Genomic DNA, 15,717 nt, shown 5'->3' on the forward strand with positions numbered 1-15,717 from the left:
GCAATAAAGAAGAATCTGGAGCCCCTCTTCATGCAGCAGCCATGAGACAGGCTGTCCCACAACTTTATATATAGAGAGTGTAAATACATCCTCTGGGTTTGACTCCCCAGCAGGAGTCACCATACAAAGTGGGGCAGAAACTGCTAGCGGCCCTCCACTTTCCCCTCCCCCTTCCTTCCTTCATAATGGACAGAAATGTACCCAGCTGAAAGACCCTTTCCAGGCTCTCTGGCACAGAGACAGTCCATGAATTGTAAGCATATGTCTGCGGCAGATGGGACTTCTAAGAAAGCTCTTCAGAGGTGGGCACACTTGATTACTAGGCCACAAGGCACACCCCATGCCTTCCTCCTACTAGGATGCGGACGTGATAGCTGGCATCGCAGTAGTCAGCTTGTAACCATGAGGCAAATGCTAATGATGGCAAAGCAAAAGGAAGGAGCCTGACTCTCTGGTGACCATAAAGGTACCACTATGACCCTGTAGCACCCACTGCCCACTCTTTTGGTATGAGAGAGATAAAAACACACCTCCACCTCAGTTAAGCTACGGTTCTCTTGGGTCTGTTTCTAGCGGCTGGACTCCATTCCTAACCAAATCAGACGGCTACACTTACTTCCCTGGTGCAGTCCCAGTAAAGCCCCTTCTCAGGGATGCCTTCCCACCAATGGCATACTCCTCGGGGCATCTCGGCTGGAAAGCCTTTTTACGGCACCGTTAGTAATGCCTATCTTGTGGGCAAATGGGGAGTGACTCCCTGTGAATGAGGCCGGATTCTGTTCTAGTTCTGGATCTGGTCTCATAAATGTCAGTCTTTGCTCCCGGGCGAGGCTGCAAGCCTGCAGGTTTGACAATGAGACAGGTATCCCCTCCACTCTCGTTGCCCTGGCCCATCGCACAACCTTGAGCACACAGTAGGTGCTCACGTCAATTCCTGAACGTGTGTTCTCGATTTTACTATTAGCAGAGAGAATAACCCCAAATTTCTTTCTGTACAACTACCAGTACAGAAACATTCAAATACCGCAGCACATACTGGTCATTGTCACGGTGGAAGGAGGAATACAGACAACAACACGGGTGTTTGTATCATAGCTCAGCGTTTTCAAAGCCTTTTCACGTGCACTGCCTTGTTTTCGCTTCACAACTGCCCTTAAAGCAGTCAGGGCAGGTAGACATGTCACAGCTTTACAAATGAAAACAGCAGAGGCTCAAAAAAGTTACTGTGTTTCTCGAAGGCAGATAAGGAGTAAATAGTAAGAATCAGGCCTTACAGACTCCAGGAAAGGGCCGTTTCTGGGGCCACGTGTACAGAAAGGGGTGTGTGCGCGAGCTTGCGCGCGTGCGTATGCATGTGTGTGCGTTGTGCGCGCGCGTGTGCAGTGCGTGTGCCTGTGCGTGTGTGTGCATGTGCGTGTGTGCATGTGAGTGTGCGTGCATATGGTGCACGTGCCTGTGTGTGCGTGCGTGTGCAGACATCTCACAAGCGCCCCAGCCTCATCTCCATCTCCCTAAGTTACTCAAGGCCCCTCGATGGTGCCGTTTTCTTCCCAACGTACCACCTTCTAGTCAGAGGGCTCCCCACCCGGCTTACCAAGTCATTTGCTCCAGGGCCAGGCCAGCCGCACGTCCCCCGGCACTTGCCCCCATTCTTCCCGACCCTGTGTCTAAGGCTCCCCTCTGACTGTCCTGTCCTGGGCGGCAGCGCGGATTCAAGAACAGAGTTAACGTGCTTTGCTCCCTCTCGTTGAGCTGTGGGTGCCTGGAAGGCTCACAAGGAGCATGGACGATGAGCCCCGTGCGAGCGCGCCCGTGTCCCGTGTCCCGTGTGAGCCCCGCGCGAGCGTGGGTCCCACTGACAGCAGAGGCTGTTGACGGCGCCCAGAAAACAGAGCTCTCGACTCAGAAGACCCAGCGTTAGCACTGCTCCGCCGTGTGTTGGCCGAGCGACCTCAGACCAGCTCAATTCGAGCAGAACGTGTCCTGTCCTATGCCATAAACTGCAAGCAAGCTGAGGGAGGGGCTGGCCCCGGTCCTACCGGACAGGTCGCTTGGGGGAGGGCTCGAGTGGCCCCCTGCAGTCTGGGTGGGGTTCCGGGAGCACTGCAGAGGGAAGGCCTGTGGAGCTGCTCTGAAAGCCATGAAGCAGCACCCGAACACGCCCCTCGCCCCCCTCATGGCCAGCGCCAGAGATGGGGGAATTCATCGCTTCACAGCCACGCTATGGCTGTTTTGTCTCTGGAGCTGCCGCCTCGTCCTCAGCTCCCCTCCGCCTCGCCCGCACCCACCGACAGGCCCCTCTTCTAATTCGGCGCTTTGATCACGTCACTCACAGCCCCCAACCTTCCACGGGCCCCCCGGGCAGGCTCCACAGCCCCCCAGCCCTTCTCCACGCAGCGGAGCCCGTGGCGGCACAGAAGCAAACGCCCCGGTAACCGAGGAAGCAGCCACAGTAAACAGCCATGGGGATTGCTAACAGCAGTATCTGTCATTTTAAGTGTTTCCAAATTTATTGTTATTTTACGAAATAGACTAATTAAAGCAAGCATGAACTGTGCAGGGTTTCCGCTACTTTCATTTTTCAGTGAGTGATCAAGAATCACCAGCAGATAAACAGCCCCTTCCCGGTCGTCCTGCATGTGAAATATTTCTCCTATTCACTGTGAACGCAGAGGTGACGGCACTTAATTCATAAAGGGGGATTTATGGACTTACGGATGACGACAGACAGCCGATCAATAAGGGACGGTAATAACAGCATGTAATATCAAGGAACATGAGGTCCCAGGCATGGTTTGGGGCGAGAAGTGGGCAGTTAGAAACCTTATCGTTTGAAAAAGGTCAAGGCCTGGTGGCAATAAAAACGCCTAAGCAAATAAAATCACACCTGTGAGTCAGGAGAGGGTAAAATTGCTGAACGAAAAAGGGTTTCAGATTTTGTGGGAAAACCGCTTCCATGGGCAAGGCTCTGGGCTGCTCTGGGGCACACCTGGTTGTGTTGAGAGGGGGTCTATTTATTACCGCTAAGAGCTTTGAAAGTGAAAGGCAGACATGGAGGAGGTTTCTGAGTGCCCAGCCCTTCCTGGCGCCGAGACCCGGATCCTCCAGAAAACCAGTGGAAATAACTAAATATAATGGGGTTGGGTCTTAGCACATAAATGTAAGACCCACTGGCTTTATGACATTCTGCCTGGCCATTTTTGGGGGGTGGGTCTGGGGAAGAGTTTTTATCGATTTAGTAAATTGTTTGTTTATGTACCTGAAAAAGTAAACCAAAGCGGGGGTTGGGGGTGGGGTGGAGAGCACCAAGTTGCAAATTCCATTACTAATAATGGTATTACATCATCAAAAGCAAAGTACTAAATACTCATCCTCTTTGCAAAACATTCACAGTTTCACACAGGACTCCACGGCCAGCTTCACGGCAAAATATACTGTTATTCCATTTAGGAAAAGCCAATCCCACAGACCTTTTACAGAATAAGTGGACTAGTTAAAGGATGTGTGTAGATACATCCTGTCCTTAGTAACCAGAAAAAAGCAGTTAGAATGGTATCTGTTTCCCTTCTGTGGTTTTGCTGTAGTTTTGGAATAGACAGAGATGAAATTAAATCCGTGATCATTCTCCTTCTTAGCACTCCCTAGAGGACTGGACGCTATCTTTATTCCCAACATGCTCCAGGTGAACTTTGCAAATCGTGCTCCCCAGCGACGGTTCTGCAGCCTCGGGGGAAGAAAGCAAGCTTACCTCCTTGTAAGGTGTACTCGGTCACCGCCCTGCTGAAGACGCCCAGGCCAGCCCCATTGTAGGCGGCCACCTGTATCTCATACTGCGTCCAGATGATGAGCTCCGTCACCAGGCAGTAGCTGACCTCGGGGCTGGTGATGTTCCTCTGCTGGTACTCTCCGGGCAGGCCAGCCAGGCGGTACCTGCGGCGGACCCAGGGGAGATGACTTGAGCAAGGAACCGGCTTTACCTGAAGTCACTCCACACGGTCCGAGGAAGGCGGAAGTAAAGACAAGGGTAAAGCCAGAGGTCAGCGTCGGACGACAGTGCTTCCGCTTCAACCGCTAAAGAGCTACAGCCTAATCTCACAGTGATTATAAGCTCTGGGCCAACGGAACTGACATTCCAACTGTGTTGGGGTTCAGGGAAGATGGTCGCTTTTTAAGTGCCAGCTGTCCAGGGAGTACAGGGACTTAAGGCCCAAAATTCCAGACATGATTTCTAGCGGGGTGTGGCTATAAATCTGTCTGAGCGACCCCTTCCTCCTGTGACTGCGATGAGGGAGGGAAGGAAACGAGCAGCGCGCGGTCTCTCGGTGTCCCTGGGCTGAGCTCCCCGCTGGGTTTGCTCACCAAGTCCCGGAGTCAGAATGAGTGTTTTCCAAAGGCATTCACCCTCCCAAAATACTAGGCCGGCGCTAAGTATGACAAATGGCTTTTTAGGGGACCTGTAAGAGCGTGGTGTGTATGCTCTTTAGTGGACTAACGGCAGAGATTTAAAGTTGTATTTATTTAAAACAGCGACACATACACGGCTCTGGATACAGAAAACGTATTAGCTAGGACATTGCCATTTGTACAATCAAAGGGCTGCTGCAGTGTTGTTTTGAGTAGCGAGTGTTTTCCACGACTGCATGTATAGAAGTGAGTTGCCCTGGGTAAACCGAGGGGCATGTGCAGTGGGCGTAACTTCCTCTGTCATCGGGCAGCTTCCAAAAGCACGAATTTCTATCCAAGAGCTGGTTCTTGCCTCAGGAAGACGTGGCTCTGATGCTCAGTGGGGGAGGGAAGAGAGCACGAGTCCAGAGTGGCGGCAGGAGACCGTCCACTCTCCGCAGCGGGCCGGGGTCTCCAGGCCCCTCCCGGACACTGAGCAAGCCTGCGGAGTCCCGCTCAGTTATCTGCGCTGTCCCCAGGGGCGGAGCGTCTGGATGCAGGCGGACCAGCAGAAGGAGCCCCGAAGCTCAGGTCTGGAATGGAAAACAGCCCTCCAGAGGGAACAATGGCTGAAAAGCACTCCGTGAAAGTCAGGATTTTCTGAGACTAGTCTTTTGTCCCTTCCTGCTACAGGCCACTTGTACGTGGTGAGGACTGTGGAGAGGAGGCAGAAGTGCTGGAGAGCAGGCCAGCTGTGAAAAGCACAAAGGCCCAAGGCCTCCCCGACTCCCGCCTGAAAGGAGCAGCAGAATGCGGGCCCTGCAGTGGCCCTGGCGATGGTCAGCGGCGCTCTGCGACGGGCCAAAAGGGAAGTTAGGGTATCAAACCCCATTTGTGCTTCATAGCCCATCAACTTCCGATCCTACTCAGCTGGCACTCCTTTTCTGAACTACCTGCACCAAGTGTAGGTGCCATTCACAGCACGTTAAGTTCCTCCATATAACAGGATGGGTCTGTCTTCCAGGCAGGGGACAACAGGAGGAAGGCTTGGTGTGGAATAACCCGCGTACCAGATACTTTCCATCTACGAAACGTAAACTTCTAAAATAAATGGCACTGAGACAATGAGACAGCCATTTTGAAACAGGTAAATATTGGCTTCACACCCACACCAGACCCCAGAGTAACGTGGCACGTGACTGGTGCCCAGGATGCTGGGTAACCAACATGGCACAAGCCGGGCACGGCTGCTGAAGAGCTCACTCCACCATCCGATACACATTCCAGGGAAAAGCAAAGCAATCAGCTCAGAAGACTTAGGCTGGGAAGAAGCCTTATGAGCTGGGTGTGGCCTCAAGCAAATTCTTAACGTCCCTGAGGCTTGCTTCCCCCCTCCCTAAACGGACATAATAATGATGGCACCTCACAGGCTTGTTGTAAGGATAAAATGAAACAGTGGGTGCACAGGAGGTGTGACAGTGTAAAGCACCCCTTAAACATCTCTCTTTTGGAAACACTGCTCTTGTAGGAAGCATCCTAAGAGAGAACACTGAGCTATGAGAAACCAAGCGTGCTGCACACATTCTCCCAGGCCCCTCTGTGTGAGGTTGTGTGTGACATGCTGCAGAATCCACATCTTGGAGAAGGCAGCTCTCCCTTCGAGGCAGGCAGCTTGGTCCACTCTGACCAGCAGCTCAGGGTGCTTTTGTCACATTCATGGGATGTCTGGGAAGGTCATAATTAATAACAGAAGTGCAGGGCATCGTCCTCTGACTGGCCGGATACGTTGCCCAGGAGACTGTCTCAGAGAGAACGAGATGATTTTTCACACAGAAATAAACAGGAGAATGTATTTAAAGGACGTAACCCCTATGCTCCTCTCAAAGCAACACCCTGCCCATTATTATAAATATTTTATTACTGTGAGCACACTCTAACTAATTCTTATGGCCAGAGCCACAGCAGTGATTTGTTTCCATTTTGTTCTTCCGTGGATTGTGCTGTTTATCTGACATGGAGACTTGTGCCCCAGAGGGCACACACTTGCAAACAGAGCTGATCTGCAGATGGGAGGATTATTCGGAAATGTTTCCAAGCAAATTCATTTTGGCACGGGTCTTCAATTTCTGAAAACTTGGATATTCACAGGCCTTGGGTAGTGTACCCTCATCTTAGGGCTTTCTTGATTTAGGCCCCTGCAAACACAGATGCCCTCTTTTCCAGCACTTGACTCTACTGATACCATCACAGAAAATCCTTTTAACAGTCGTAATCCCGCAAAATAGAAAAATGTGCGGTCCCTGATGGGGCCTCGTAACATCAGAGAGATTTCATTATTAAACTCCATGCCCCGGGCCTGGTTCTGTGGGCTGACTTTTAAAGTCCTTACTTGGCAGCCGGAGCCCAAGGAAACTTTTCCCTCCACGTGCTCAAAAAAAGACAGAGGCGGCCTGGATGACAAGCACGGGAAGGAAGGGCTGGTCCGGGAGGGGAGGCCAATTATTTTCATTAGCTGATAAACACGGAACAAGGGCGACAGCTGGGGTGAGCACTGAGGGGCAGGAACGTGACAGAAAACCCCAGCCTCAAGCAGGGGGAAGCACCAGGCTGCTTTCTCCAGGGAAACTGGATTGTCTGGAAGCATCCACAGGACCAGAGTCCACAGGTGCCCGCTGCCCGCAGGGGACAGATCCGCGGTGTCCCCTTTGAAACGGGGAAGGACGGCCAGGGGCGCAGAAACCGAGGGGGGCCCTGAGTGCTATCAGTCCTTCAGCCCTCGTGCACCCCTGGGGATGGCCGTACGTGAACCTCTTTAGGCAGATAATGATCTGGCTTGTGTTCAGAGGATAATTCATATGCTCGAGGAAAAACTCCAAAATAGCGGTGAAATGGTTGTGACAGGTGAATATCACAGGCATAAAGATAAACATGTATGAAAGCATGAGTGGGTGATTACGTAAATACACAGGGAATGAGCTATATCTCCCACATGCGAAGATAAAGTTAAAGAAGCAACTCTTGCGTAACTTCTTACATTGACCTAAGAGACTATGTTTCTCCACTTAAGACCTTTGTTAACCCGGTATTTTCTGATCACGCTTTTAGAAAGGGCACGGGCTGGGCATCTGGAGGACGGCAGTGATGGACACCCATGGTCCCCGCCCCCTAAGGCTGGTAACAGATAACGGCCACAGCTGCACGGTCCATTAGAAGAGGTTTAATAGTTATCCTTTGAATACTGCTTTACTTGTTTCTTTTTACCTGTGTCAACAAACCACTCAAATGATCACTTTTGCTGCAATCTTAAAATTAGCAGTAGTTTTGGCAAAGCAGGTTCCTTCTGTCAACCCAGCCGGTGCTGGTACAGTTCACTCAATGTGCTCAGAAGCCTAACGCCCCTCCCCACGGGGGCAGAGACAGCAAACCGGCTGCTCTTGGGCCACATCTGTTCTGTAGCTGTGAGGGTCTGGCCTGCCCTGTGTTTCAAAATATATTGATTTCATTCCCAGTTTTTAAAAACGGTGAGAATGTGTGTAAAAAGCTGGATTTTAAAATTCCTTTGTAACAGTGGAAAACCTGGCAATTCTGAACAACGCGCTAGCATGGCCAAAACTGGCTTACAATTAAATCAACCGCATCATTACTAATTAAAAATGATTATACTTAACAATGCATGCCCCTGGTAAAAACTTAAGAGTGAAAGGATTTACAAGGAATAAGCACACCTTGCTCCCAACCCATAATATTCCCCTCCATTCTTCTGCCAAAATGCGACCCCGATAGCGGTTTCTTGCACGTGCGCATCACGGCCGGACTGCAGAGACCGTCCGGTGAGGCTGCCCACAGGCGGCTGTTCTCACTTGTCTGCTGCTGTCTCCACCAGGCCCTAGAGTTTTGCTGCTGGCCTGAGTCTCTCGATTACTGTTCGGCTCCTACAGACATTTGAGTTTGCGACCTGAGCAAAACAGACACTTGACGCTGTATAAGGACAGTCTAAAAACGGCCGACCACTGGCTACTTGCCTGAGGATGTACCCACGCAGCACCCCATTGTGCTCTGTTTCTGGAGGCGGCTGCCACTGGACCATGATGGACTGATTGGTGCGCCCACTGGCCACTATATTCTTCGGGGGAGCGCTGGGTGGCTCTTCAGGGAGCATCAACCTAAGAAAAAGAAGCCCAGGAGGGGAAGACAGGTCAGCCCCGGAAGCGAAGGGTCCTCGCTCGCATTCTCTACCTTGCTGAATCTTGAGCCTAACTATTTACTCAAATCAAGCAATGAAGAAAGCAAAACGCACAGCTGATCAAACTGAAAGGATGTGCATGAAATAGTTACAAAAAATCAACGTAACAGAAAAATCAGTTCAGCAAGCAACAAGAAAGGTGTGGGAGGTGACCTTATTCTGTCTGAACGGCCCGTGGTACCTCCGCTCCTTAAAGGATCACAGGTGTGAGTGAGGCAGCTCACAGGCCGTAGTCCGAGGCTCCTTCCCGATTGTTTCCTCTGGCTCTTTCAGTATCTCTCATGTCAAACTCCCACATTTTGGACGAAGTCATTTAGGTCTCTCAACTCTTCTAAAGCACAAGCCCACTGAGAGCTCAGGTTGGCTGGGGAGGGCACACTGAGACAGGATGAAGCCCTTTCCCCACGTCACATCTGAACAGGCTTGAAAGCAGCCGCCTGGCCTGGGGAGGTGGGGCTGGTGCGGGGGACAGCATCAGGACCACCAGGGAAACGCCAGAGCTCACTTGGCTTCCTGCCGACACCTGCTCAGTGTTTACCTGTCAAGACGGGGGCACCAGCTCCCACCTTGCTGGCAGTCAGGTACACAAAGGGCATGGAAACACCGCAAGCTCTTAATCTCACGTAAACCGAGGGCTGTGTGGTTGGGAATGATTTATGTTGGCACAGCCAGAGCACCACAGAAGCCTAAGAAACTCCCCTCGGCAATTAAGGACGCCCCGGCGAGCCCGGCGAGCCACTGTGCTTCCTCTCTGCTTCCCCCCATATGACTAAGGGGTGGTGGCTGATGGCCTAACTCGATGCTTCCTTGCTCCCCTGTGCCTCTCCAAGGGGTGCGTGTCACACACCTGCTCGTCTCTGCGCTGTACTGGCCCTTGCCCACTTGGTTCACGGCGCACACCCTGAATTGATAGGTACGAGCCGGGGTCAGGCCACGCACGGTGACGCCCGTCATCTCGGGGCCAACGTGTGACAGGTGCACTTTCCACGGAGAGTCTGAAAGAAGGAGCAAAACAAGGTCAGGCCTCTACAAGCACATGTCTGAATGACAATAGGTGAATGCAAAGTGCATCCCCACAGACTAGCTCATCTGCTTACCAAGGCAGGTGGAGTGGTTGGCTCCACTGAACACATGGGCAAACCGAGGCTCATGGTCCCGTGGTGAGTAACCAGTGAGCCCGGCTTTGAACTCGGGTTTCCCACGCCGAGTCCAGCGTGCCTCCTGTTAACCCCATGCTGTTGTCAACAGGTAAAGGGATTTTTTTGGTTCAACCTGCAAACGGCAGTTTAAATGGAGCCCAATATTCCTCATTCCTGTGTTCAATATGTAACGGGAAGTCCTCTGTCAGCTCACATGGCAGATTGCAGATTTGTCTCCCAGAAAAGGATGCTGCACATGTCACCAAATGATAAATAAAACCTATAGTCATTAACATTTTAATAAAAGAGGAAATGAGCATGATAAAGACAGATGGGCTGTGCATTCTGCAACCCATCTGCGTGGCAACTCATTATACTGCCACACCCCTGAGCGGCTCTGGCTGGAGAGACATGGAATGAAATTCACAGCGAGTTTAGAATATCTTTGCTCCCAGCTTTCCGGCAGGCGCGGAAGAGTGACTCTGTCAGCCAAGTGGGCTCTTGCCTGCAAGGCTTCAGAAGGTTCTGTCGGCTCCTCCACTTTAGTGGGACTTTCTCTATAGAGTTTAAACAGGCTTTTTGGCCCAATCATTTCGTGCAGTGATGCCCTGGGATGAGCAAGTGCCCTCTGTCAGTTCCACTCAGAATTGCTATGACCCTGAACTACATTTTCAAGTTATCAGTGAAGTGAAATGTGGGTGCTGGGGACTGACCCGTAGGAAATCAAGCTGTCTTTCTTATTTCTTGGAAGTGGTGCTAAGCATTATGAACATAACAGCATTATTCATAACAGCCAAAAGGTGATGCAACCCAAGTGTCCATCGATAGGTGAATGGACAACCAGAATATGGTCCATCCATACAACGAAATATTATTCAGCCTTGAAAAGAAAAGAAATTCTGACACATGCTCCAACATGGATGAACCTTGAGGACATTATGCTGAGTGAAATAAGCCAGTCCTCGAAGGACAGATAATGTAATATAATTCCACTTAAATGAGACACCTGGAGTACACCGGGGGCTGGGGGAGGGGGGGACGGGAGTTAGTGTTTAATGGGGACAGAGTTTCAGTTTTGCGAGATGAAAAGACTTCTGGAAATGATGGTGGTGATGGCTGCACGACGGCGTGATTGTACTTAACACTACCGAACTGTACACGCCAAAGTGGCTGAGATGGAAAATTTCATGCTATGTGTAGTTTACCACAATTAAAGAGTTTAAATGGTGGGAATTGCACACAACACAAGGGGGATAACACATGACTCCTGAGACCGATGAGTATGAAACAAGGGAAGGGCGCCGATGCGTCTGGCGTAGGCCCGGCTCCGGCAGAGACTCTGCCGGGCGGTCCTGTTTTCACCCCAGGCGCCCTCTCCACCCTGCCCACCCCGCCTGTGCCCTGGAGGGCCTGCCTGGCAGGGAGGGCTCTTGCCTACTCACTGGAGGTTGCCCAGACTGTCTGCATTCTTCACCCAAAGGTCCCTGCTCTTCTCACGGCACAGCCCTGCACAATCCCTCTCCCGGGCTCCGCAGCTCCCCTGGCCCCTGTGACCACGGGTGATCCCGGCTCTGCCACTTGCCCTCATAAACTCCCCCCTTGATTATTCTGAGTCACGAGCGCTGCCTGCTCCTGCGGGGGTCCTGCCACACGCGCTGAAGGAAACACGTCTTCCACCCCTCTCTTCCCTGCAGATTACAGGGTCTGTAAGCGCACACCGCTCACCTGCTCGGTCAGGTACAGAGTGAACCGTGGCAATTTCAGAAAGAGGCAAAGTCAGGAGGACAGTGGTCGGGCCCGTGGACTGAAACGATTAATCGCACAGGGAAGGGGCAGAGAAGCGCCCCGGACGCCTCCTTCCCGCCCCAAGCGCCCTCCCTCCCTTCCTCCCACACAAACTCAGCCCCGCGCGATTCCCTGACTCTCAGCCATTTATTTGTTCACGCAGAGTGTAAACAGCTCCTGAAAGTGTAGCCTGAGTAGTAGGAGCTGCTGCCCAGTTCGATTCGACAACGGGGCCTATTAATCTGCTCTAGACCCTGGGGCTCTGCTCAGTTCTCTGGTTGTATCGATAGGAATTTTTACTCATTAGTTTTCCTCTCCTACTAGAAGATAAAAGAGCTGGCAGGAAGAGAGATTAAACTGAAAACTAAAATAAATGAACCCAATCCATGTCGTGGGCACTCTGATTTGTACCAAATTAAAAAAAAAAAAAAAAGGGGTCTAGGAAGGATTTGCTCGCTAACAGACTTTGGAATTGCAGACTTGCTGAGAAGTGTTAAAATTTAAATAGCGAGTCTGTTCCTGACAGTCAACAGGCAAAATCCCTTAAAGAGATTCTGCTTCCAGTCCTCACAAAAGAGTATTACAAGATGCTTGTCTCAGGGCTGGAATGCAGAAGGATCTTTAGATAAAGGAACCCATCCCATAAAAGTTTCAATAGCTTTTGTGCACCCCTTCGGGGATGCCCCTTGCTCCTCTAATCTAGAAGACTAAGGGATTTTAGTCTTCCCCGGCCAGGCTATTAAACAAACCTCTGCTCCACAGACGGGCATCACTAATCTTTCTCTTGGCTTCAGGCGCCCAGAAACCACAAGGCGTTAATCACTCCTCCACTCTGTCTGTTGGTTAAAAAGCTGGTGGCTTTCCATCTTCCCAAATGTACTGGAAGCTTTTTTCGATTTAAAAAAAAAAAAAAAAAAAAAGAGCATCACCATTTCCTCAATTAAAGGTACTTGAGGAAGGAAAATACTTTTCAAAGAAAATTTTCTTCATTGCCAAAAGAACCATTATTATTATTAATACCTAACATTTGGGCAGCTGTTTGAAGTCTGAAAGTACTTTCACATCTGTAACCACACGAGTCCTCTTGGGAAGGAGGTATTATCTCTCCTCTTAACAGACGGAGAAATCAAGACTCAGGAAGTTTAAATAACTCCTCCCAAGCCTTACGGGCTGTCGCCGCCTAGGCTCCTGGATGGTCCAACATCACTGAGAACAGAGCAGCTGGGCCTCCAGCGTTGCCCTGTGAGACGAGGTACGGGGTATCCAGAAGCACCCGGGAAGTGCCGACACTCACACACACACCCCAAGAAAGCACACAAAACCAAAAGCTGAGTGTGTCTGGGCAATAAAGAAGATGCAGGAACCAGTTAAGTGACACCAGGAGGAAGCGGATAGCCAAATCCCCGACTTGGGACATTCAACAAGCAAGTGCCCTGGGCTGTACCCCAGGCGAGAGCGGGTAGGAAGGCAGCGGGGGGCTAAAAGCAGGGAAAGTCGGTTAAGAGACGAAAGAGACAAAACCACCGACACAGCAGATGGACCTTGTCTGGATCCTGATTCAAGCAAATCAACTGTGAAAAGACGTTTTTAAAAAAACGGTGAGGGACACTTAAATGTGCACTGAGTATAAGATGCTATTAAAGATTCCATTAATTTTGTTATAGGTACACAGTGTCCTCCTTCGAGCTATTTACTGAATCACTTAAGGATGAAATGACAAAATCTCTGGGATTTCTTTTAAAATACTTTAGCAAAAAAGGTGGGGAACTGATGAAACAAATGTGGTAAAATATTAATGGTTTTTGAAACCAAATACATGAATACTCTGTACCTCTGTGCGTATTTAGCACTTTTCCTACGAAACGTTTTTAGACAGTGGCTCTGTTGTCACTACATTGCCAGCAGTGAGCATTGTAACTGTCTGAAATTGTACATTTGATAGCTGAAAATATATGATTTCACTGATGCTGTACCTTGTATTTTTTTACGTGGATGAGAATGAACATTCTTTCATTGAAATAACTTCCCCCAGGTTACAGAGTGAGTTAAGTGGAAAATTAAGATGCAAATTTATTTTTCTAATTGTAATTCCACTGCTGATTTGGCTACAACTGTCTGCATATTGTGTCTCCTGAAATATAAATACCATAAGTATTATGATAATAATGGCTACCCACGAGATAAACCCCATTCGAATGCATTTAATTCACTGTTGGATCCTCAGCAGCACCTAGAAGAGTGCGTGACCCACCGTAGGAACTGGATTCCTCCCTGCTCTGGGGAAGCAGCTGCTGGGCCCCAGGCACTGGCGACGCCTCCATCTGGGCGCATCCAACCTCCACAGTTACCTGCGGCAGGTACGAGCTGCCCCATTCACACCCGAGAGACGGAGGCACGGACTATGACCTGATCTTTCCACCTCGTGGGAACTCCCGGATAAGCCCGATGTTGTTCTTTTTGACTTCTTGTAGCTGCTTAGCATTAAAGCAAGGAAGCCGAGGGCTCGGTCACAGAGGTGATTCAGAAGAGGAGCTATTCTCTTGGGCCGTCGCCTTCGAGGGTCCAGCAAGGTCACACTGATCAGACACTCTCCTTTCCCGCCCCGGGCTGGCTGTGTAGACGCTGAATGCAAGTGCTCTGGGTTTCTGAGGCCGATAGTGCACACTCAGGACAGGGGCCACAGAGAAGGCGACCGTAGGCACAAACTCAGTTACAGCCCCCGACATTTACAAAGCCTGACCCACATCAACAGCAGCGAGCAGAGAACAGGCGCCTGGTGGGGTGGGACGTGAGGACAGGGTGCTTTGCCTCAGTGGGCTCCCTCCCCCAAAGCCCCAACTCCAGTCTAACCACGAGAGAACGCTCTGACAAACCCCAGTGGAGTGGCATCCTGCAAAACGCCTGACCTGCCTTCTCGAGCTGTCACCGTCATCAAAACCAGGGTAAGTCTGAGAAACTGCCCAACCAAGAGCAGCCCAAGGAGACGCGGGCCCTCAGTGTGACGTGGTGCTGGATGGGATCCTGGGACAGAAAAAGGCATCTGCAAAACGCTGAGGAAACCCGAGTAAAGCATGGCCTTCAGGTAATAACCATATGCCAGTATTAGTTCACTGATTGTGACAAATGTCCCCCACAAAGGCAAGATGTTAATAAGAGGGGCAACTGAGCATGGGGTCCAGGGAGCCCTCTATCTCCACAACTATCCCGTAAACCAAAAGGTGTTCTAAATAAAACGTTTACCGAGGGGGGAAAAGGCCAGTCAGTTAATGGGTCGACAGGGCCAGGAGTCTCCGGGGCCTGTACTGGACACCCCGGTGTCCTGCGCGAGGAGAGGTCAGGGCTGGTGTATGAGGACGCCAGCAGGCACGGCACTCACCAGCTGCGTGCGGAAAGCCCGGATTTAAGCCACTGGGATTCTTCTGGGGTCGGAGCTCTGGAGGGTGGGCTGTCCCAGGCGTGGCTCACAGGGACCTCTCGTGTTTGGGGACCTGCTGCCTTTGGGTGGAGTGAAAACAAGGGGCCGGGCCCTCCATGGGCTGCAAACAGCGGTCACCCAATGCCCTCACGGTGGACCCTGTGCCCACTCCAGAGGGACCTTGAGCTCTTGGCTCCCATCTGTGCTGGCCCTGCCCAAGGTCCCAGCAGGGGTACTTGCAGCTTTGAATGGTTTTTCTTAACCAAAGCTCCAAAATTACATAAGCTATAAAACCTGGGTCTATCCTGTAGAACTGTACGTCCATAGAGTAATACAAAAAGGTAAATTTTATTTTTATACATATACACACATATATATGTATGTATCTCACGAAAAAAGTAATATAAGTTCATTAACAAACATTTTCTTTGGGAAATAAAGAGTAGGAGAAAAGCATGAAACAAAACAAGTACAGGTCAATATTACAGTTGTTTTCTAAACCATTCTCATGATTTTTCAAGTGCTTTGTGTAATTATTTTCAAGTTTTTCAGAGACTCTGACCTATATTTCAGGGTTCAGCTGAATGAGTTATTGACATGAGTTAGGCGGGATGAATCACATTCGCTTGTCTATATTAAAGCACCCTCAGATTATGGTCACCGCGTCAACAGACACACAGTGTCAAAGCCCAGACACACAAATAATCTCAACCTCCACAGAGTGAGGCCTCTCGGCGGTGGGGGGGGGGGGG

At 50.6% G+C, this 15,717-nt stretch overlaps 1 protein-coding gene across 1 annotated transcript in view; it reads right to left on the reverse strand.

Annotated features, from left to right (window-relative positions):
* SDK1 (sidekick cell adhesion molecule 1) overlaps positions 1–15,717 on the reverse strand; it is a gene marked incomplete at its 5' end in the record, with an annotated part of 365,000 nt that overhangs the window by 187,004 nt on the left and 162,279 nt on the right. The window contains 3 exons of the mRNA XM_007447090.1: positions 3,749–3,930; positions 8,406–8,546; positions 9,474–9,621. Of these exons, the coding sequence (XP_007447152.1) occupies positions 3,749–3,930; positions 8,406–8,546; positions 9,474–9,621 (471 nt within the window). The remainder of the gene's footprint in view (positions 1–3,748; positions 3,931–8,405; positions 8,547–9,473; positions 9,622–15,717) is intronic.

This window comes from Lipotes vexillifer, unplaced genomic scaffold, assembly GCF_000442215.2.
Source record: "Lipotes vexillifer unplaced genomic scaffold, Lipotes_vexillifer_v1.1 scaffold625, whole genome shotgun sequence".
Taxonomy (NCBI): Eukaryota; Metazoa; Chordata; class Mammalia; order Artiodactyla; family Lipotidae; genus Lipotes; species Lipotes vexillifer.